The sequence below is a fragment of the Portunus trituberculatus genome, chromosome 41 (assembly GCF_017591435.1).
Source record: "Portunus trituberculatus isolate SZX2019 chromosome 41, ASM1759143v1, whole genome shotgun sequence".
NCBI lineage: Eukaryota > Metazoa > Arthropoda > Malacostraca > Decapoda > Portunidae > Portunus > Portunus trituberculatus.
Window position 1 is genome coordinate 31,127,689 of NC_059295.1, and position 22,110 is coordinate 31,149,798.

The window sequence follows — 22,110 nt, forward strand, 5'->3', positions numbered from 1 at the left end:
TTCTATTTTGACTGACTTTTGGCAGCTCACATTCAAAACACAAAATTCATATTTTGTACATCTTCCTCTTTATTCTCATCTCGCGAGGGTGACCGAGGTAAGACTTCAAGCTAACCTTTCGTGTTGACCTTCAGCGCCTCTTCTGAAGACTGAGGAGGCACCAAACAACCCTTGCGGGACTCCTTAGGGTTCACACCGGCACGAGGGGGGGGACTTTTCTTTCCTAGCCTGAGAGGAATGAGTGTCTGAAGGACTATGTGAAAACTGTACGCCACTCACCGACCTTCACCTCCACTTCTCCACCTCTTTCAACGTTTCTTCATTTTTAGTTCTCTCTCTCTCTCTCTCTCTCTCTCTCTCTCTCTCTCTCTCTCTCTCTCTCTCTCTCTCTCTCTCTCTCTCTCTCTCTCTCTCTCTCTTCGTTCTCTTTCTGTTCACAAAACTAATCTCATTTTGGCTTGTTTTTTCTTTTTGCTTGTTTTTCTTTTTTCTTTTTGTGACATTTTTTTGTGTTTTCCTTCCGTCCACAAAACTGTCATCTTAATTAGCATCACCTTTCCTCCCTGCTTCATGATTTTCGCTTTTTTGTCTATGGTTTTTAAACTTTCTTCTTTCTATATTCGATTTCCCCTTCTGTCGGTCTCCTGAAATTCCTCTTCCTTTCCTTCCTTCATTTTTCATTAAATTATCCTCTTAAATTTTCTTTATCTATTTCTTTCCTTCCTTGTTTTCTTCGTCAATCCTTCTCTTTCGTCTTTTGTATAAAAACTTTGGATCTTATGTTGTTTTTTTTTCCTTTCCTCTTCCTGACTCTCTCTTCTCTCTCTCTCTCTCTCTCTCTCTCTCTCTCTCTCTCCTTTCCTTCCTTTTTCCGTCCCTAAGCTTCCTCCCTTGAACTCTCGATCTCTTTTACAAAAACCTTTCCTTCCCTCTTCCCTTCAACCTTCATTCAGCCTCCTTTCAGTTTGGCTTCCTTAATTTTCCTCCCTTTCTGCTCTCCCTTACCTTACCACTGTGCCATCTTCCTACCGTCACTTCCTTTCCTTCGTCCCTTCCTGTCCTATACCCTATCAAGTAGATGCGATATTCTCTTTTCCTTCCTTCCTGTGGTCCTCCTTCTCTCTATCACTCTCCTGCCTCCTTCCACGTGCGAAAAAAAAAAGGTGTCTGCGGGAGAGCTTAAGGGAACGTCTACTTCACTTTGGATAATGTTGCTGAGACGAATCCCCTTAGAAACGCCGCTCATTTCATTAATATTTCCTGTGCTACTTGTGTTTCCATTTTGTCTGTATGTGTGATTCTTTTGCCTCGCTTGTGTGTGCTGTCTTGGCTTTGGATCGAGTTCATATCTGTTTGTGTTTTTTCGTTTCCTATTTAATGATTTTCTGTTTGTGCTGATGTATCATTATGGTGTTTCTTTTTGTGTTTCGTGTGTTTTTTTTTTTTTTTTGCTTATATTGTGTCTTTTGAAAGATATTGTTTTGTTTGTCCTGATCTCTCTCTCTCTCTCTCTCTCTCTCTCTCTCTCTCTCTTGCAAATGGGTTTCCTGACTCCTTTACTGCCTCTGTCGTTATTTTTTTTCTCTTTTTCTCCTCCTCCTCCCTCCTCTCTCTTCCATTTACTCCCTCTCTCCCTCCCTTCCAGTTCCTTTGGCCTTTCTTTTTTTTTTGACGTTTATCTTATTCTAGTTTTCCTCTTCTCTTTACTCATTATCTTCATCCTCATCTTTCTACTCTTGTATGTCTTCTTCCTCGTTATCTCGTTGTCTTTCTAGTGATTTTACCCTTCATAGTGGTCGTCCTTCCATTTGTTCTTATTTTTCCTCCTTCTCCTCCTCCTCCTAATACTACTACTACCTTCCTTCTCTCTCTCTCTCTCTCTCTCTCTCTCTCTCTCTCTCTCTCTCCTCCAACTTAATCTCCCGGTACATGAAACTGAGACCAAGATGAATTACAGAAAGAAGAAGGGAACATTTTTGGTCCTTTCCATGTAATTTGAAAGCGGCGAGAGGACGATGATGATGAAATAGCCTTCCAGAAGTTAAAAATGTGAGATGATCTGCCTCATTTTTATTATCATTATTTTTTTTTTTTATACATATTTGTCGAGGTTCTCATAAGTGCTGGAGTGAGGGAGTGATTTTCGTTCTCTCTCTCTCTCTCTCTCTCTCTCTCTCTCTCTCTCTCTCTCTCTCTCTCTCTCTCTCTCTCTCTCTCTCTCTCTCTCTCTCTCTCATGAGCCCCGAAGGTCTGTTGTAGCCTGTTTTATGTAACTCTATGTAACAATCGCTCGAGCAAGAAAACACTCATAGATGGAGTGGTGTTTGAGAGGAAAGAGGTGTGGAAAGGCCAGGGTAAGTGGTGTCGGGAGAGAGAGAGAGAGAGAGAGAGAGAGAGAGAGAGAGAGAGAGAGGGAGAGGGAGTAGGAGAAGGAGACGGAGAAAGAGAGAAAGATGGAGGAGGAGTCGTGAGAGAAGTGAAGGATGTCTGAGATTAAAGTAGCTGCAGACTTCACGCAAGAGTATACTGGAAAAAAAGACGGGAGAAAGCGAAAGCCATGAAAATACACACGAAATAAAATAAAAAGAAAACGTGAATAAGCAGTGGATATATGAAGAGTCTTTGCTAGATTAGAAGCAAAAGAAAGAGAAGATCCCAGAAAAAAAAGACATAAAACGTTAGAGATATACGAGAAGAGATGCAATTTCAGGACCTTATATTGTAAGTATTAGGAGAGACAGTCATGAATGTAGTAATTATGAAGGACCAAGAGGGGCATGAGAGAGAGAGAGAGAGAGAGAGAGAGAGAGTGTGTGTGTGTGTGTGTGTGTGTGTGTGTGTGTGTGTGTGTGTGTGTGTGAAGAGGCGTGATGATGATGAAAGGCAGAAAATGTAAAGGCTGGATTGAAGCGCAGATAACGGAGTGGAAGACAAACGAATGGAGGCGATGAAAGGCAAGTGAATGAAAGTGAGTGAAAAGCGGCACCATCAACATGTGAATGAATATGAATGAGTAATATGTACGATATTTTGCTGAGAGAGAGAGAGAGAGAGAGAGAGAGAGAGAGAGAGAGAGAGAGAGAGCATTTAATTACTATCCTCCTCTCGACACACTAGCGCGGGCAGTCCTTCTATTACTTCGCGTGGCTCTTTGATCTCAACACAGCTGTCAGACAAAGTTTTGGAGTTCCTGAAGGGCATGGAATCGTGATGCCGTCGCGCCCAACACCGCCATAAGTCAAGGAGCCGCGGGCACTGTTCCGAGGCGTCAGAGAGGACACAAGAGGACTACTTCATGTGTGGTGCTTGTGTAGGTGTTTTACTTTGTGTCTTTGATGCTCTGTACATGAGGACGAAGAAGATGGTTATGGTAATTAGGAGCAGTAGGAGTGTTACTTTTCCCACGTACGGTCATGATTAGTAGGCGAGAAAGTTTCATTATGTGATCCTTTGATACTCTCGTTATTCTGTCAGCGAGGACGAAGAGAAGGATGGTCATAATGAGGAGCAAGAATTGTGTTACTTTTTCCACTGAATTTCATGATCGGTATTCGAGTAAAATGCGGTGTTTTCACTACTTACCGTCTTTTTCTGTCTTAGATCGTGTGAAATGATGAAAATCTATGAATTATTAGGTTTTCCATGAAGACTGACAGCATATCGGACTTAGTTAGATAGAAAAGCTCTAAATACATTGGAGATAAGTGTACTGGTTTACTCGACTTCTGAATCTGGATGACATTTAAAACAAGTGCTTTATCTTTTCCCAGATGCCCGAATATCTCCGGTATTTCAGCCGCATTGATTATGTAATATAAAACGTTTCCTCATAAGGTTGTACAAGAATTAGCCTATAAGTGGTGCCTGAATAGTCTCTCTGAACTCACTCATCTTCGGGTATTTTCTCAAGATTGTTTTGTTTCTATATACTATGACTTAGAGCTTAGGATTCTACTGGCAATAACACGTTGAAATGCCTTTAGTAGTTGTCCCTTACCTGCACAGGAGAGGCTCGTGAAACTTACATAAACCTGAAATTGAGTGGAGTTGAACTTGGTGTGCCGTGGCGTGAAGTACATTTTGATGAAGTTGAAGGGGACGAAGGTCGAGGCACACCTTTGTGATGGTGATGCTAGCTGTGTCTGTGCTACGGAGTTATTGGGCGTCTCATTTCTGCTGATAGATCGTGGTTTTATTACAGTTATGATTATGAATATCCATTAAGGGACATTGGTGTAAAACTATTGAATTGATACAGACTTAATCAATGTTCCTTTTTTTCAACAAATGTGGGTATAAAAAATTAAGAAAGAAATGGATTAAAAAGAAATAGGACGACAATTCTGACAATGCTTAGTGAGTTTCTAAGAAAGTAATGACATTTACTTTGAATTCATGACTCGCAGCTTCATCATTAAGAAATTTGAAATCATTGTAGTTGATCCAGACTGTTAGATTCGTTTCCCTGTAATCTGTTGTGGGCCATTACTCAGCTGGATATGTCAGTACTCGTCCCCACCTTGTCCACTTTGCGATTGAGAGAAGAAATGAAGGGACATGATGTAGTCTGTATATAACTTTGCCATGTTATCTGAAATCTGTTGTTGATCCAGGCCGTTTAATTTTCATCCCCGTAATCCACCGTTTATCGTTACTCATTTGGGTGTCACATTATTTGTCCCACTCATCCTCCACTCCGGGAACACGAAAATGAATTAAGGGCATAATATTCCATCCATATGTGTGTTGAATAAACCAATCATTTTAAATAATAATGTCGTAGCAATTGAATTTTTCCTACAAAGAACAGTAAGATAAAAGGAGCTTGTAACATTTCTCTATCACAACATTTTTACCTTTACTGCGACCAGACATTGAGTGGGTGAGGCTCCCCGCGACACACCACAGGCCTCAGTCTCCCCTCCCCTCCCTGCTTATTTGAGAGTCTGGTGTGGGCTTCGGTTGTCTGTCGCAGTCCATCCAAAGGTTCCCTCCTCTTGTAGGCGTGAACGTGTGGCCCTGTGAGCCAAGCCTGTGTTCACGCCGACCTTTGTTAGCGTCATTTTGATTACGCAACGAGGGACTAAGCCGCCAGCAGACCACACGACGCGGACACTCCATGTATTTTTAACTCCTCCCCGTGTGAGGGATTTTATTTATACCTTCGCATCTTCACGAATATCATTAGAGTAAATATAAGTAACTAATTTTGATAAAACCTATTACGGCAGTATTCTTTTTATGCTTAATCGAATATGGGGAACTTAAAACTATTGATCTTTCATTGGGTATTGATAAAGTAGCAGAGTGTAAGGAGTATAATAGAAAATATGTATTACAGATTAGTAATATTTTTTGTGTGTATAAGAAACTTTTTTCCTAATCCAAACTTCTTCTTCACTGAATACAAATTGAGTTGTTACTACGTAAAGAATAAGATGAAAAAAGTGGAAAGATAAATAGATGAATCGTAAACACAACATAATTAATATTTTCCTTACGTCCGTTTAAGAAAATACAATATGCGGTTTTCCTTTTAAAATTCTCCACTAGATGCTGGAAAAAGAATAAAAAAGCTTTGCTCGCTCGGATGATTTGTGGCGTGGCGTGTAGGAAGCAAGGCGGTGGTGTTGTATATATTCCACTCACGGTGTTCCTGCGCCGTGCCGGGGGCGAGGGGCGAGGGGCGAGGGGCGAGGGGTGAGGGACTGGGTAGAGGAATGAGGGAGGGAAGGGCCGTTAGCGGAGGCGAGGGTGAGAGTGTGAGAGGCAGCGTCAGCCAAACAGGGGCGGAGGAAACAGTTTAAGGTAAAAAAAAAATAACAAATTTCAGTGCATTTTAACATTACTTTCTCTCTCTTCACTATCACTAGCGACACTGGACACATTACCTTCATTACCATTCCTGCCATAGCCATTGCCACCACTGGCACCATCACCGGCCCATAATCATGACCACAATCACCAGTATCATCACCACCACTCCACGGAGCTGGGAGAGGGAATCACCAATCAGACCTTGTGATAGGTAGTTAGCAGGAAATTGGCCTTCTGGTAATTGGTGCTCCACGCAAGGCCAGGGGTTTAATTAGAGGCGCCTCGACTACGCTGCCCTTAAGAATGGAGATGTTCCCGAGATGTTGCTGACGATTAGTGCATTGGAGTGCCCCAGACTACCAGTAAAGGATGGAACTCTATTTCCTGTGTCTTCCGGTTGTGCTCTTGCCTTGTGTAGCGTGGTTTTGGTTAAAAGTAAAGGTTTTCTTCTTTTTAGTGTGTGTGTGTGTGTGTGTGTGTCTGTTCCTGTTCCGCTCTTGGCTTGTGTAGTAGGGTATTGGTAAAAGATAGGGCTGTGTTTCCTTTGATCTCCTGTTCTGCTCTTTCCTTGTGTAATGTGGTTTTGGTAAAGGATAAAAATCTTAATGTGTGTCTTTCTAGAAAGTTTTGGTGTTGCCTGATGTATTATGGTAATGGTAAAGGAGTGAAAACTGTATTTGTATTCTCTACCTCTTCTGTTGTTGCCTTGTGTATTGTGTTATTAGTAAAAGATGGGACTCCTTACTGTACTGTTCTGTTTTGTTGCTGCCTTGTGTAATATGGTTCTAATAGAAATAGAAGAAATAAAGAAAGGTATGAATTGACTTCCCAGTTTGGATTCGTAGAGATGTGGTTTTGACGATAGTTGGCTCATTAAAGTTGACGATTGAAATGAACGCTTTGTTGCTCTCTGCTGTGTCGTGATAGACTTTTCCTTTGATAGCACATAAGGCTTTTCCTTGTCTCATATCAAAGTTATAATGAAAGTACGTATATTACAGGTTTCTATTGAGGTGCTCGTCTTCCTTCTTTTCTTCTTTCTTGTCCTCCTCTGCCTCATTCTTCTCCTCCTTCTTCTTCTTATCCTTCTTTTTCTCCTCTTTCTCCTTTTCCTTCTCCTCCTTTTCCTTTTCCTTTTCCTTCTCCTTTTCTTTTTCCTTTTCCTTCTCCTTTTCTTTCTCCTTCTCCTTCTTGTTCTTCTTCTCCTTCTCCTCCTCCTCCTCCTCCTCCTCCTCCTCCTCCTCCTCCTCCTCCTCCTCCTCCTCATCGTCCTCCTATTCCTATTCCTTCTCTTCATCATCATCATTATTATTAAACATCACATACAAAGAGGAAATGTCAGAAAGCAGCCTTTCTGTGTACCAAGTAATTGTTGCTCCCATTAGATTCCAATTAAAGACTGTCTGACCTCTATTTCTGCGTCTTTCAGTTTCATTAAAACGATGGTGTTGTTTCTCATTTCCACGATTTACCATTTACTGCAGCGTTACCCTTGCTTCCAAAACTGGCCTAAGAATATATTACTGTACTGCATTTTAGATTTTTCAATTTTAGGGGTATTTGGTTGTGCAGTTTTGATCGTACAGTTATTGTTAGTTGGACCAAAAATGACTAAGTTGTATCCATAAATGTCTATTTGTCTGTCTGTCTGGCGGCCTGTTTTATCTCTCTATCTATCTGTCTGTCTGTGTCTGCCTGTCTGTCTGTGTATGTAGCTATTCATCTAAAATGCTTATCTATCTATCCATCTATTTATCATGATCTCTTTCATGTCCACACGGCAATTACTGTTGTATACGCTCCCAGTATCCCTTTCATGTCCGTCTCGCCCTGCTAAGCTAGACTCACGCTTATTTCCCAACTGCAGCATGGCGTCCCTTCACACAGCTGCGTTAGTATGTTAATGGTAGCAGTCCACATCCCTGAATATTCATAATCCACCTACTTTCTCTCTCTCTCTCTCTCTCTCTCTCTCTCTCTCTCTCTCTCTCTCTCTCCACTTTAGATACTGATTTACATGTTAAGTCATCATTTTCCAATCCATCCTTGACATCTCTCGTTATCTACAAATCCACATCACTCTACTTAGATGTATTGTACCTTCCCTCGCTCATTCATCAGTATAAGCCTTCGTAACTGGACATCCAAACGAAGGCACCACGAACACTCACCATTCATCTGTGTCGGCTGCTTATTTAATCCAGGGCATCCTACGAAAGCTTAGTTGTTATGTATAGATTTGGAGATTATAGTGTATTGAGATGGTATAATGAAGAGCGCACAGTGAATATACCATCCACTTTTTACGTAGTTATTATATGCTGCCCACACCATCCCTCACCCCTGCATCAGTTTAAAGTCCTGCCTGACATGCTAGCCATAAAGCTTCACCGAAATATCTTGTGTAGAGAAACGTCATTGAAAGTTTTCGGGCTTTTATGAAATGCTATTAATGTAAACTGACTATTGAAGATCGTCGTTTTTTTTTTTTTTTTTTTTTTTGTGGGGCCTCGGTGAAAGTTTAGGTTTGTTGTTAACTTTTTGTTCGATATATTCTTCGTCATCGGAATGGAAATGACACAGCTCTTCTGGTGTGTTGAGATGCGGTAGTGAGTTTGGGAACTGGGAATTGGTTCAGTGACAGGTGGTGACAGAGAAAAGATCATAACCAGTATGAACTGTTTTTCTTTCTTCTCATTTTCTCATGGATCATGCACCCCAATACAAATTCGTGTGTGTGTCATGAATGCTTAAGGAAGAATGCAGTGGAAAAATGCAGTTGTCGTGGAATCTCTAAGAATCTTAATCATAACTTGTCACTGCGCTTGTCTAATTAAAGTATGTGTACTTACTTTGTTTAGCATCAGAAAATCATGAAGTGACGAAAATCCTACCCCGCTATATTGCGGACGAACGATACATGAACTTTGTGTTGAGGCATTGTTTTGCTGAGCATTGGGACGAGTCCAGGGATCCGGTGGAGTGACAGCTACTCAAGATGGTGTCAGATTCTGAGGTCGAGACGTCAACGCTCATGCCAGAAGCTCGAAGTGCGCTATTGAACCACCACCGACGTAGTACTGGCGCGCTGCATCCAGATCTCATCAGGGAGAATGCCTCGAGGCTGCGGATGTCTGCTGAGGCCAGAATTAACAGCGTTTCTGATGAAAGTGGGAGATATGACTCACCAGAGCGCAAGGACTGGACAGAGGAAGGCCGGAAATGGTTGGAGCTTGGCGAAGCTGTACTGAAGGAAGTGTGGAGTGACGCACGTGACTACCTACAAACCAACATCAATGCCAAGGTAAGTCCGCTGCGCTAACGGGTTAAAGGTGAACCTCGCCGGTGGCCTCTTCTGAAGTCTGCTTTGTGCACTGAAACATCAGTGACCCACACCGCCTAACACGTCTCGCTACAAACACAAGGCTCGGTTTTTCGTCTACACTACCTACAGTTGACGAACAAAGGATGAGTTAATGTTTACAACGTGACTTAGCGAAAAAAAAGTCCTAAAAGCAGAGAAAGATACGCATTTTTCAAATTCTGCAACAAGCTTGAATTTTTAGACACTACAGATGACGTATTACAATCTTAGAATAAAAGTAAGTTATTATTCACAATGTAAGTTCATCACAAAAAAAAAAAGACGAGAAAAGTAAGACGTTTAAGAAATAGAAAACTACAAATCTGTCTTCAATTTCGCAGCAAGTTTCAAGCATCTTTATATCTCAGGAAACAAAGTAATCCAGGTAAGGTATTCCGTGTATGCATGTATTCGTATTTAAGAGCTTGCCGTTTTGTTTCAGGATCAAGTCTGGCGCTTCTCCTAATTGTACCTCATGCTTGCTGTAAATATAAGTATGTATCCATGTTTCCAGCACACATAATATTCCGGTGTAACTGCTTCCCTGAGTCAGTAATGCTATCTGGAGACCTCTAATTCCATAAATGTGTGTGTGTGTGTGTACTGCAACTCTTATTGATTGCTTGACTTGCTTGAATAACCATGACAATAATAACAAATTTGTACCGTCTATTTTATGGTATATCATATTTCATCACATTCACATTGATATGCCGGTTTGGTGCAGTGACCCCTTGCACATTTTTTGTCATGCACATAAAATAGAACAAACAGATGTAAAATTACACGAATTTCTCCTCACCTCACTTCGGTCATTTCAAGAGAAAATTAATCATAATGAAAATGGAATAGATATTGTGCAGCATATACACGCTAGAATTGTGACGGTGCTGAAACGAGGCTGCTCTCTCTCTCTCTCTCTCTCTCTCTCTCTCTCTCTCTCTCTCTCTCTCTCTCTCTCTCTCTCTCTCTCTCTCTCTCTCTCTCTCTTTCACTCCTACATTTTTTTCTCGAGGGCAAATTTTATGTAAGGTTCATAAACGGCTAAATAACGTGAAGCTTCGTGTCTGTGTGTATGTGAGGAGAGAGAGAGAGAGAGAGAGAGAGAGAGAGAGAGAGAGAGAGAGTAAAACATCATTCATCCTCTCACACACATTTCAGATACACAAGCACACAAAAATGGACAAGACAAAAGGTGAGAGATGTTACATTTTAACCAACTCCCCTCCAGCACGTCTCGCTTGGGCTGGCTTCTGCTGTAAAACGCTTTGCACATTCAAGCAGAACTACTGTCGAAAAACTGATTTTTTGGCAGCGAAAACAAATGTTTTCGTGATGACAACTACATGTCGGTTTCACAATTTTTACAGAAGGAACGTCGACGAACAAGTAAACCAGCTTCCGCATGAAGGAAACAAAGACAGGCCTACTTTTTTTTCTCTTCATTCCCTTCCTTGGTGTTTTACGTTTCTCGTATCTAGTGATAGTTCTTTTGTCATCAACACATCGTCTGTCTCACAATTTTCATGGTAGCGAAAGACATTGTACGCCGATTAACATTTATGTCACGAAAATTAGGAGTGCCACTATCTAACAACTTTTCTACGTCTCCTCACCCTTAATGGTTTTCTTATTTTGAGTATAATGATGGTTACTGTTTACTTTATTTCAGCAAACAGACTGCTTGCAGTTTCCCCTAAAGGGAAACTAACTTTCACGTCAAGAAAACTGGAATATCATTGTTTTATAACATTTCCTCTGGATTCGCTTCGCCATAGAAGGCTTCAATACAATGACCTGAAAGATTAATGGCATTGTTTGGTTTGTCTTCAGCATGGTGGCGGTGACTCGGATAGCTGGGGCAGCACTGGCGGGCAGGGCGGCAGGTCACAGCAGCAGCCCCAAACCAATCAACAAGAAGATGCCACCACCTTCTTTAGGGATGGCCGGCGAAGGATCGACTATGTGTTGGTGTATGAGGACGCGGAGGGTGCTGCGCGCAAGAACCAGGAGAGGGAGAAGACACTCATCAGGACAGTCAGCGAGAAGAGGATAAAAAAGCACGAGACATGGAGAGAGAAATTCATGACATCACTCATGAAGGCTGGACTCCACATGGAAGAGGTGAGTGTTGAGTCTTGCTTTGATTAGAAGAGTGTAAGGCTCAGAAACATAGACTGTGATATAAGAAAAGATGTTATCTTATGAATCTTTATTCAATTTTGCAAACTTCGTTTTGTCCTGAGAAGTAAATGTTGAGTGTTTTACTTTATAATGAAAATGAATTAGGTTATTGTAAGATAAGAATAAAAATCAACCACAAAAAATTTCCTAGGCCTATAAACCGTGATATGAATAGTGATATAAAGTTAAGTAATAACATTCGGTTTTGCTCAAACTCATGCTGCTCAAAGGGGATTTGTCCCAGATGGTTTTGTTCATTCAGAGTTTTATTAGCACCCTGTGGCAGAGAGAAAGAAAAACAGAAAGGGAAAGAAAATGCACGCACTGTCCATATTGCTAATGACCTTAGGGAGTGAGGGTAAACTTTTCCTTGATAACGAAAAAACTAAGGTCACAGTATTACCTGCCAAAAGGTCACACGTACAGAGTGTTGATGGTGCGTGTGGGCAGGAAGCTATAGGCAAAAAGTATAGAGATGAAGGAAAATTTATAACAAAGCACATTTATCGCTCAGCTAACAAATGTTCGCTTTTCAAAATATAAGGCTGGCAATGCGATAAGAATATCATCAGCAAACGTTCTTAAAAAAATGTTTCGAATAGAATGTTACACCAAGATTAAAGAGAGAGAGAGAGAGAGAGAGAGAGAGAGAGAGAGAGAGAGAGAGAGAGAGGGGTTAGATACATTAACACTATATCTGATGAGCAACACTAAAAGAATTTAAACACTAATCGAAAAAAAAAAGACAACTTAAACGATTGTGCAAAAAGAAACAAATAAGAGCAAACACTAGTTGACCTATTAACCCTTGCGTTTTTTTTTTTTTTTCTAATGAGCAACAATCTACAGTAAGACATATAGGACAGTAAAAACGAAAGCTCCTCCCCATCAACCACTTTCGCTAACCGAAAAAAAAAATACCCCAGTGAGATCCGTAGCAGTGTTTGGGGCTTCCTAAAGTCGCTGGCGGCTGTGGCGGGCCTCAGGTGGCACCTCTTTGTGCGGGAATTCAATAAGTGGGAGGAGTCAGGTCACGGCATCGGGGTGACGAGGAGACTTTGACTAGGTAATTTTTGTTCTCTGTGTGTGTGTTTTGTTATGAAGCGGGAAAACACTCACGTCATACAAACAAGTGAAGCTTTGTGGGTTTTTTTTTTTTTCGTGTGTGTGGAGTTTCCAATGAGATGATTTACCTCGTATGATATGGAGTATGTGGCGATGGTGAAGTGATTAGAGCTGGATCCTGGAAGAGTATAGTTGTTTAGAATGGGTGAATGGAAAATATCTTAGCAACTAAGAAAACATGAACTAAAATGGGCTCTCATGAATACACTATAAATATTTGGAATGGATGAAAAGAAAAAAAACACCTTATAACATAAAAAGATGCAATTCAAATGAAGAAAAAAAGGATAGTATAGATTGCAAACACAAGATCACATGAATTTAGTTAAGCCTTGCTAACAATACAGACAGTCACACACACACACACACACACACACACACACACACACACACACACACACACACACACACACACACACACACACCATTGCATAATTTCAAATAATCCACTTAATTCCAAGGACATACTCATGCCTCACTGCTGCGGTTAACAGTCAGTTGAGCCGCCGAAGGAGTCTTTAGTGTGACTTCATTAAAACTAAGCGTAGGTGAGCGGCAGACTGAATAGCGGTGCAGAAGAACTCACTACCACCATTACTACTTTCACCTCCACCTCCATAATCACCACCATCACTACTACCACCTCTTCCATCAGCTGTATAACCTAAACACTCAAAGCACGCGATCTCTCGGCCTAACCCTCACGATATTTATCACACACACACACACACACACACACACACACACACACACACACACACACACACACACACACACACACACACACACGTGTACTACCTCGCCAACACAAATAAATGTTTCAGCACATGAATATTTAATCAGTGGGTCGCGTTGGATGGCGTTTGCTACTGCGTTTGTCAACAGGAATATTGTGTTTGGTTTTTCACTGCTGTTAACACACAACGATTTATCATTGTTGTTGCCTCCATGTGTTTGCATTGCTTTATCATTCCTATGTTATTGTTGCTGATTGTTTCACTTATAGTAGTAATACATGTACATATTTCTGGTACTGTTCTGTCATATATATCTCTTTCTTAATGTTAGTCATCCTGCCTTTGGTTCTTCCTCTTTTATTGTTTGTTCCTTGTCAGTATCAGTCTCTTATTATCCCTCTGTTTTTATTACTTTTTTATGCAAGAGGGAAACTAGCCAAGGACAAATACAAATATATAAAAAGACCCACTTCAAATGCAAGTTCCCTAAAAGAATGAAAAGAATTAGCCGAAAGACACCTTGAAGTAGCATCTTGATTTCTGTTACTGCATTATCACGTATTTCTCTTTCACTGTCCGTCTTTTTAACATGTGTTCCTCTTGTTCTCATTGCTATAACATCTACTGGTTAGTGTTGCTTTTATCGCTCTTCTGTTATTACTGATACTGAGGGTTTGATTTGTAGCCTTTATTTCTAGTACTGCTTTTTTCCCTGTTTCTCCTTTTTCGTCAGTCTCTTTACCATCAGTCCACCGTGGCCTAGAACACTGTAGCATTTCTTCAGATCTACGTATAAGGTTAGTGTTTCTCGTGACACACACACACACACACACACACACACACTCTCTCTCTCTCTCTCTCTCTCTCTCTCTCTCTCTCTCTCTCTCTGTGCTTATTTGAAAGGAAGTACAAAGCGATGATTTCCTGATGTGAATTAACCATTGAGATTAAGACGAACACAAACCTACGTCGCTTCGGTTCATCCTTAGTCAAGTAGAAGATTAATTCGGGAGAGTAATGATATATGTATTTTTTTTTTTTTTGTTCTGGTGACGCTGCTAGATTAATGAAATAACGCACCAACAGCAAAGTGAGTTATGTACATACGTCTGAAAATATTGTTGTCCTCATATATAGTTCAGGATGTTATTAAATAGCTTTCCCTTTGTTTTTTTCTGCTTTTTTTCGTATATTCCTTTCTCCCTTTTCCCTTTTCATACATTTATTTTTGCTTTTGATTGCCATTTTCATTAATCCTGTTTGACTCCTTTACTCTTTTCTTTATTTTTTCTTCTTTTTTTTTTTTTTTTGTTTCTTGTCTCTTCCATTTCCTCTTTCATTTTTCTCCTCTTTAACTGTCGCGTTATTTCTTTTCCTTTATCCTTTCTTTTTCTCTCCTTATTTTTCTCTCTCTTCCCATTTCTTCCCTCTTTATCTCTCTTCCATCCTTCTCTTCCTATCATCTATCTCTTCCCTTCCCGTACCTTCAACTCATCGTATGCCAGTCTAGGAATCCTAACTGTCACTCACTCCCAGCAGTTGGAGGTTGAAATGAACGGATGCAATATAGAGGCCAGTCCAGAACTTTGGGAGATCTCTGCTGGTGGCGGCTAGAGGTCGTCAAACTTGGCCTTCAGGTTGTGGTGGATGGTTGTATCGTCTTAAAGTTCTCAGTGTACAGATAGTTCCTTACTTGACGAAGAAGATATCCAATAAGAATAATAGCTATATTTCTAACATGAACGAATATTGTCATCTTCCTTTTTTATTGTTTTCTATTTTTTTTTCTCTATGTATTCATTTGTCTATATACATGACAGCTGTGATTGGCTAGAGCTGCCTTTGAAATTATTTGTATTGCCTTCTTACTCTTCCCGTCCAAATTTCATCTCTTTTCTGTCTCTTTCCCCCTCCTCAGGGCTTCTGATATTTCCTCATCTTCCCCATTTCTCTCTCTCTCTCTCTCTCTCTCTCTCTCTCTCTCTCTCTCTCTCTCTCTCTCTCTCTCTCTCTCTCTCTATCTATCTATCTATCTATCTATCTATCTATCTATCTATCTGTAAGAAAAGATTAACATATAAAGATCGTTTTTCAACTTTATCTGACAAAACTAACAGAAAATCAAACTCTTTTATAAAAAAAAATATCATGATGTTTAATTCATTATTTTGAGTTAGCCAATGAAGAAATTTTTTTGAATAAGGAAAAGTATCTGAAAATTGTGATATTTCATTCTCTAACGAAAACAAACATAAATCTTTTCAAAGCCCATAATAGCAATCAGAAAAAGTGTTCCATTTATCTTCAACTATTGTAGTGTAGATAACGAAGACGTATAGCGTAAGATCTTTTATTGTTTTTTCTTAAATATGAAAAATGTCGCTTCCTTTACATGCTTAACCAAAAAACGAAGAAAAAACTGCTAAAACCACAAACTTGGACTAGAAAACATTTATTACAGTATTTTTCCATTATTCTGAATTTGTTAATGAAGAGAAACCGCGAAGAGGGATGGAAGCTATTGATGTTCATGAATTGAAGCTAAGCAAATTATCATTCCAAGGCTATAAATATTCCCTAAAAACAACATAATAATACGCTTAAACATGCACAACCAAACCTTCATATATCAGATTTTTTAAATTTCGTGGATACAGAACGACAAATATCTGCATGATCGGAATCTGAAAAAAATCACTCACTACAAAGCCATAAGCAGGTTCACATACCAGCAAATAATAGTACAAATAGCTAAATATATCACTTTACTGTGTGGTATTCTACATTAATCCTTTGGCCTTGCATTCCTCACACTCCTAATACGCCTTGGCCGCGCCACTGTCTATACTGTACGGTCACAACGACAGTCTTTGGGTGGCAATCTTTCAGTGTTAGTGACTCGTGTGTCCATGTCTCGCTCAGCCTGGGGAAGTGGGTCAGGCTCTTGGATGAGCTGGTGATGGACTCAGGACACGGCATGCCTCCTGTCTCCTTATAGCCAACATGGGAAAGTGAATAAGGAAGGACAACGAGTAGTATCGAGGTGCTGATAGTAGGTCAGTGGAAGAAAGTAAAGCTCAGGTGTGACAGAAACTATTATTCATGAATGTTTACGCGCTTTTCCTTAGCTGTTTTTAATTGGTATTAGTAGACATTTTTGGGATTTCTAAAGGGTTTTATTATCTAATATTTTGATAGAACTAGTGGTATTTTTATGCCTTATGCTAACGAGGACGTTTGTTTCATATAAAGAAAATGTTGATAGAAAACCACGTAAAATGCAAAGTAAAATGCATCACATATAACGATAAAAAAAAAAAATCTGAAATACTGTTGTCTAAAGAAAATTTAAGTAAAGCATATTGAGGCTTATAATGTCTAAAATCAATATATACATACATATATATATATATATATATATATATATATATATATATATATATATATATATATATATATATATATATATATATATATATATATATATATATATATTTACACCTATGAGGCACAACAATAGTTGCGGAAGGGAATGTACACACTCGTACATAAACAGCCTATACAGACAATCTTTCCTTTGTTCGAAAGAAAGTCATCTTAATGGATTCAGGTCTCACCCACGACAGATACACTGCGAGGTGTGCGGCTCAAGAGTACAAGCGGAAATAAATCTGAATCAGAGAAGAAATATGCGGCAAACTACTCCAGTCAATCATGAGCATTGTAAAGGAACCATTCTCATGCCAGAAAACATACTTACTTTATGGAGAAACCAGCGTTTTGAATATGAGACAACGGAGACAGGTAATATAAATGCACAAAAGGAAAAAATGCAAAATGAGTCTCAGTAAAGATGCAAATAATATTTGTATTTCTTGAAATGGAAAGATGATGGAAAGAGAAATATAAATCGAGGTATTTAAAAGAACAGAGTTTAGCAACGTGAGTTATTCAACAGACTTTGTGTTACGCCAAATTGAACCCATTTATATGTATACACCAAGCTGAGATAAAGCAATATATCCTGTACGAAATAAGGAGTCTTTTCTTTCAGAAAAAAACTAAGATATCGTTTATTCACCACTGCTTTTTTTCGTCACAACCTACAAAGTGAAGAGGATACAGTAACAACATTCCTCCAAAACGACCATAAAATTTCCTACTCCATTCTCCTTTTATTTCCCTCTTGGCTCTTTAGTCCTTTCCTGTACTCGGTATCAGCACTCCTCCAACCAGACCCTTGAATTTCATACCTTGCCATCTCTCCTTGCCACTGTTGGGTAATGAAACGCAGAAAAATGCTGGAAACCACTGACTCACCTCAACCCCGTAACCTTAACACGCTGGGGAGATGTTCCAGGTCCCGTGAAGGTGTTAAGGTTGTGGGAGGAACGCGGGTATCTAACACACTCCATCCTCTTCCTTCTCAACTATTTTCAATTTCTTCCCCACATCAGCAGCCTTCTCTCCACCGTAATTTTTCTTCGTCTTCTTCACTCTCGCTTCATTTCATCGTATTTCCCACTGGTTTATCACCGCCTGTCTTCTTCTGTGACCTCATTCTTTCTATATTTTTCTCTTTTCTTTGCTGTATCATTCTCATTCTTTCCTTCGTTTTCTTTTTCGTTGTGCTCTTGTTGTTCACATCGCCTTCTCTGAGTTCTAGTTGCTCTTCATTCTTTCTTTAATCTACTTCTATTACGTGGCTTCGTCGTATTTTTTTCTTTTCATGAACTGTTTCACGACATTTCATTTCATGTTCAACTATTTTGCTTTTCATTTTTCTGTGTCTTGTATCCCTACTATTCTGTGTTCTTTTTATATTTTTTATCACCGACATCATTATTTTCTACTTGCAATACATTCTTTTTTCATTACGCATCTTCATTTTTCTGTTTCTCGTACGTGCTAATCCTCTTCATTTTGTGTATTTTTACTTTCTCTTCTATATAGTCGTTCGTTATCCTATCTTTCTGTGTATTCTTTATTGGATACAAATAGTCTTTAGGCCTTACATAACTGTTTTCTCTTTCCCCCTCCCGCTTTCTCTCCCTCCGGCGTGTGTTCATCATCAAAATCCTCTTCTGTCATCATCACCTTCCCTTCTCCGCGCCTTCCCATGTTCCTCAATTGGTTGGTGATGATAGGAGGCTTCCAGGAATTTCCTCTACGCGTTCCATTTCATTCTGAACGTACTTCACTTGTTTTGGATGGCAGCGCTGTTTCTTTTCCTACCTCTCTTACTTGTATCCTTTGAGTTATCACAGTATTTTCCTTGTCTTAGTTATATTTGATCTTTTTCTTCTCTGTCATTCAGGTTTATATGTAGAGATGGAATGTGTATCTCAAATTCTTGTTTCTTTTCTTCTTTGAGTTACTGTAGCAGTTTTCTTGTCTTTGTAATATCTGATAAGCTTTTTTTTTTTTCCCTACGATTCTGGTTTATATAGAGATAAATTGTTGGCATATATTTTCAAGGATATTTCAACTGATTTCTTGTTATTTATTTATTCTTCTTTGTAAAGTTTGATAGAATTTTTTTTCTCCTACTTATCAGGTTTTTAAAAGAAGGACTGATAGTTTACTCTGGAATTTTGCTTACCTTTTCTTTTGTTTTAGTTACTGCAATGTTCATTCCTTCGAAATTTCTCTTAATAATATTTGATGGCCTCTTTATCCCACCAAGGGGTCGCCGTGGTACAGTGGAACCATGCGTGCTTTGGGGTCCGAGGGGATCTCCAAGCGCACGGGTTCGAATCCTGTCCACGGTCCGAGTGTAGGTTATGCTTCCTCACTCGGGGCAACGGTTTCCTAGCGGGTGGGCTTTGAGATAGGAGGTACCCCCAAAAAGTATCCCCTTTAGCCCATGAACTCCCGTGAAAAGCCCACATGGTATAAATAAAAAAAATAAATAAAAAAACTCAGGTATATAAAGATAGACTGGTAGTAGCGTTTCGATTTTATATTTTCTTTCCTTCGTGCTAGTTACTGTTATGGTATTATATTTTCTTTCCTTTGTAATAGATAAAGAAAGCCAGCAACTATATATATTTTGTGATGTTTTTTGAGACTTCCTTCCACTTCCTCTAATGTTCTTGTCGTTCTTGTTTTTCCTGTCGCGTTTTTCACCACACTGAAGATTTGCAAGAATAAAATCTTTTCTTTTGAGGGAGTTGGTGTTGGTTTTCTATAATTTGTGTCTTTTTTTGGTGTGTTTTGGAACCGTCGAGAGCGTAATAAAAAGGACAGAAAAGAAGAAAAAAGAGATAGAAGCAAAGAGGAAATACGAGAGATTGAAGGAATGAAAAGGAAGTGGTGAAATTGCGAGAGGGAAAAAAATGGAAGAAGCGTGTAGAGAGAAAGTAATAGGAAAGACGAAAAAAAGAAAAAGAGAGAGGGAAGAAAGGGATATTAAGAGCTTAGAAAACGAAAGAAAAAGAAAAAAAACGCGATCAGTGGGAAATTATAGGAAGATAAAAAAAGGAAAGATTGGGAAAGAAAGATAAAAGATGAAAAAGCACCGACACGAGGAAGTGGGAAAGCGGGAAAAGAAACCAAAAGCAGAAAGGAAAATAATGATAGAACGAAGGGAGGAGGGAATGTAGTAAAGACAGATAATCAGAGGAGATGAAAGCTAAAAATGAGGGAATTGAGGAAGATGGGAGGAATTCCTAGCAAAGTAAAAGAAGAAGAAAGACGAAGAGAGAGAGAGAGAGAGAGAGAGAGAGAGAGAGAGAGAGAGAGAGAGACATAACGAGAAGAGGAAAGGTAACCAAGAGATACAGAGATGAAGAGAAATGACAAAAAAAAAAATAAAATGAAAAATTAAGGGAAAGAAGTAGTGCCTGACGCAAAGATAATGATGAAAAGAACGTAAGTAAAGGAGAGTGAACAAAGAACGCAAGCAGAATAGAAGAGAGTAACAAGAAAGGAAGGAAATGTATAATTATGAAGAAAAGAAGGAAGGTGTAATGCAAATGAGAAGGAAATCGGGGAAGCTTGGGACAAAGAGAAAAGAGGAAAAAGAAACAGGTTGAAAAAAGTAATTAACATACAAGAAAGGAAGAAAGGAGGAGAAATGTATGGAAAATAGAAAGATGAAGGAGAACAGAAGAGAGAGAGAGAGAGAGAGAGAGAGAGAGAGAGAGAGAGAGGAAGGGAGAGTTCTGTGTATAAAGCAAAGTTTGTGATGAGGAATGTGAGATATCTGAACGGTGGAAGAGGAGAGAGGAAAAGTTTTGATCCTTGGAGCATTAAAATGTTGCCTGAAAGTTCTCTCGTATTCATCCCTTACCACCACCACCACCACCACTCCTACCACCACCACCACCACCCCCACCACTACCACTACAACCACCAACACCACCACTATCACTACAAAGTCAAGAGAGGAGATTCAAGACACTTCAGAAAACAAAACAAACTGACCTTTCCTTCTCTTGTACCCTGTCTTCATTCTTCAATATTGTTTTTTATCTATTTATTTGTTGTTTTTTTACTCGTGTTAATGTTCTTTCGGGTTTGTCATTGGTCAGTTTCCTCAATAAGAAAGTCATCCTTATCACCATCACTTCTACTTCAAGACATTTGGGTAAATCTATCGGCTATCTGTAAGGAAGCTGGCAACTGAGTGGGGCTTTTTTCTTTATATTTTTGTTGTCCTTGTCCAGTCCTCCTCTCTTACATAAAAGAAATATCACCATACCAATGCCAGAAAGACTATACCACCTCTCTCACCATCCTCATCTCTGCAAATATGAAGTCCATCACCATCACCACCGCAGGAATAACTTCAACACAACGATCTAGCACCATCAGTTTACTCTCTCTCTCTCTCTCTCTCTCTCTCTCTCTCTCTCTCTCTCTCTCTCTCTCTCTCTCTCTCTCTCTCAATTTCCAGTTATCTATCCAATTTTCATCTATCTCATCGACTACCCATCTTTCTCTCCTTTTCCTCCTTCCCACTCACCCACAGATCTAAATCCCGGAAACAGAGCCTCCTAACTTGGCAGAAAACCCAGGCAACGGGAGGCAGTTGGCTTTAGGCTGGAAGGTTTGTGTGTAGAGCGTGTGCGGCGAAGTGAGGGGAGGGCCTCGTGTGGGGTGCGGGAGAGGCAGGAGCTGTATGTACTTGTAGTGGGCAAGGGATGGGAGGTCGGGGGGGACAGGGAGCAGAGGAAAAGGGGTTGCACGAAGCTGTGTATGTTGTGCTGCTGATGGTATTGCTGTTTCGGGGGGAGATTCTGCCAGAGGGAGAGAAGGAGGGTGAAAGGAAGGGAGAGAGGGAAAGAGAGAGAGAGAGAGAGAGTGTGAGGGTAAACGTGGAGCAGGAAACCCGGTTATATTCAGACGTGTTGCATGTTTTGTGGTTGTTACTTGGCTGGTTTTCGTGTTGTTTGAATATTGATGGAGTAAGGAAGAAATGAGGTTTATTTGATGTTTTCTGCAAAATTAAAGCCATCTCTCTCTATATATTTTCCCTTCCTTGTTCTCTTAGAAATTCATTCAGCAACCATGTTCTATTCTCTCCCTTGCCACCTCCTCCTCCTCCTCCTCCTCCTCCTCCTCCTCCTCCTCCTCCTCCTCCTCCTTGTGACCCAGATTATAGAGAATGGCTGCGAAGGTCTATAGATCCCCCTACATGTTCACACTAATATTTTACCTTGACTTTTAGCAAGAACTCAACTCCCTTTTTGCCTTCCCTTCCTTCTCCGAGTTCTAAATCTGGTGCAGTTCTCCCACCTTCTTATGTATATTTCTGGTATTTTGCTATGATGATCCTTATTAGTTATCCTTTCCTTCTCCGTGTTTAAAATATACTTCCAGCAGCTCTATTTTTTTTTTATATGTTTAATGACGTTTTATTTTCCTTATTATTATTGT

General features: G+C 39.8%; 1 protein-coding gene across 5 annotated transcripts in view; it reads left to right on the top strand.

Moving 5' to 3' along the window:
• LOC123516817 (anoctamin-7-like) overlaps window positions 1-22,110 on the top strand; it is a 219,194-nt gene that overhangs the window by 151,242 nt on the left and 45,842 nt on the right. For 3 of the 5 annotated variants that reach the window (XM_045276513.1, XM_045276516.1, XM_045276517.1), the window contains one exon: window positions 11,015-11,305. In XM_045276513.1, coding sequence (XP_045132448.1) covers window positions 11,015-11,305 — 291 coding nt within the window. Of the gene's footprint in view, window positions 1-8,678; window positions 9,122-11,014; window positions 11,306-22,110 lie in introns of all 5 variants that reach the window. The other 2 variants (XM_045276514.1, XM_045276515.1) reach the window with 1 other exon arrangement.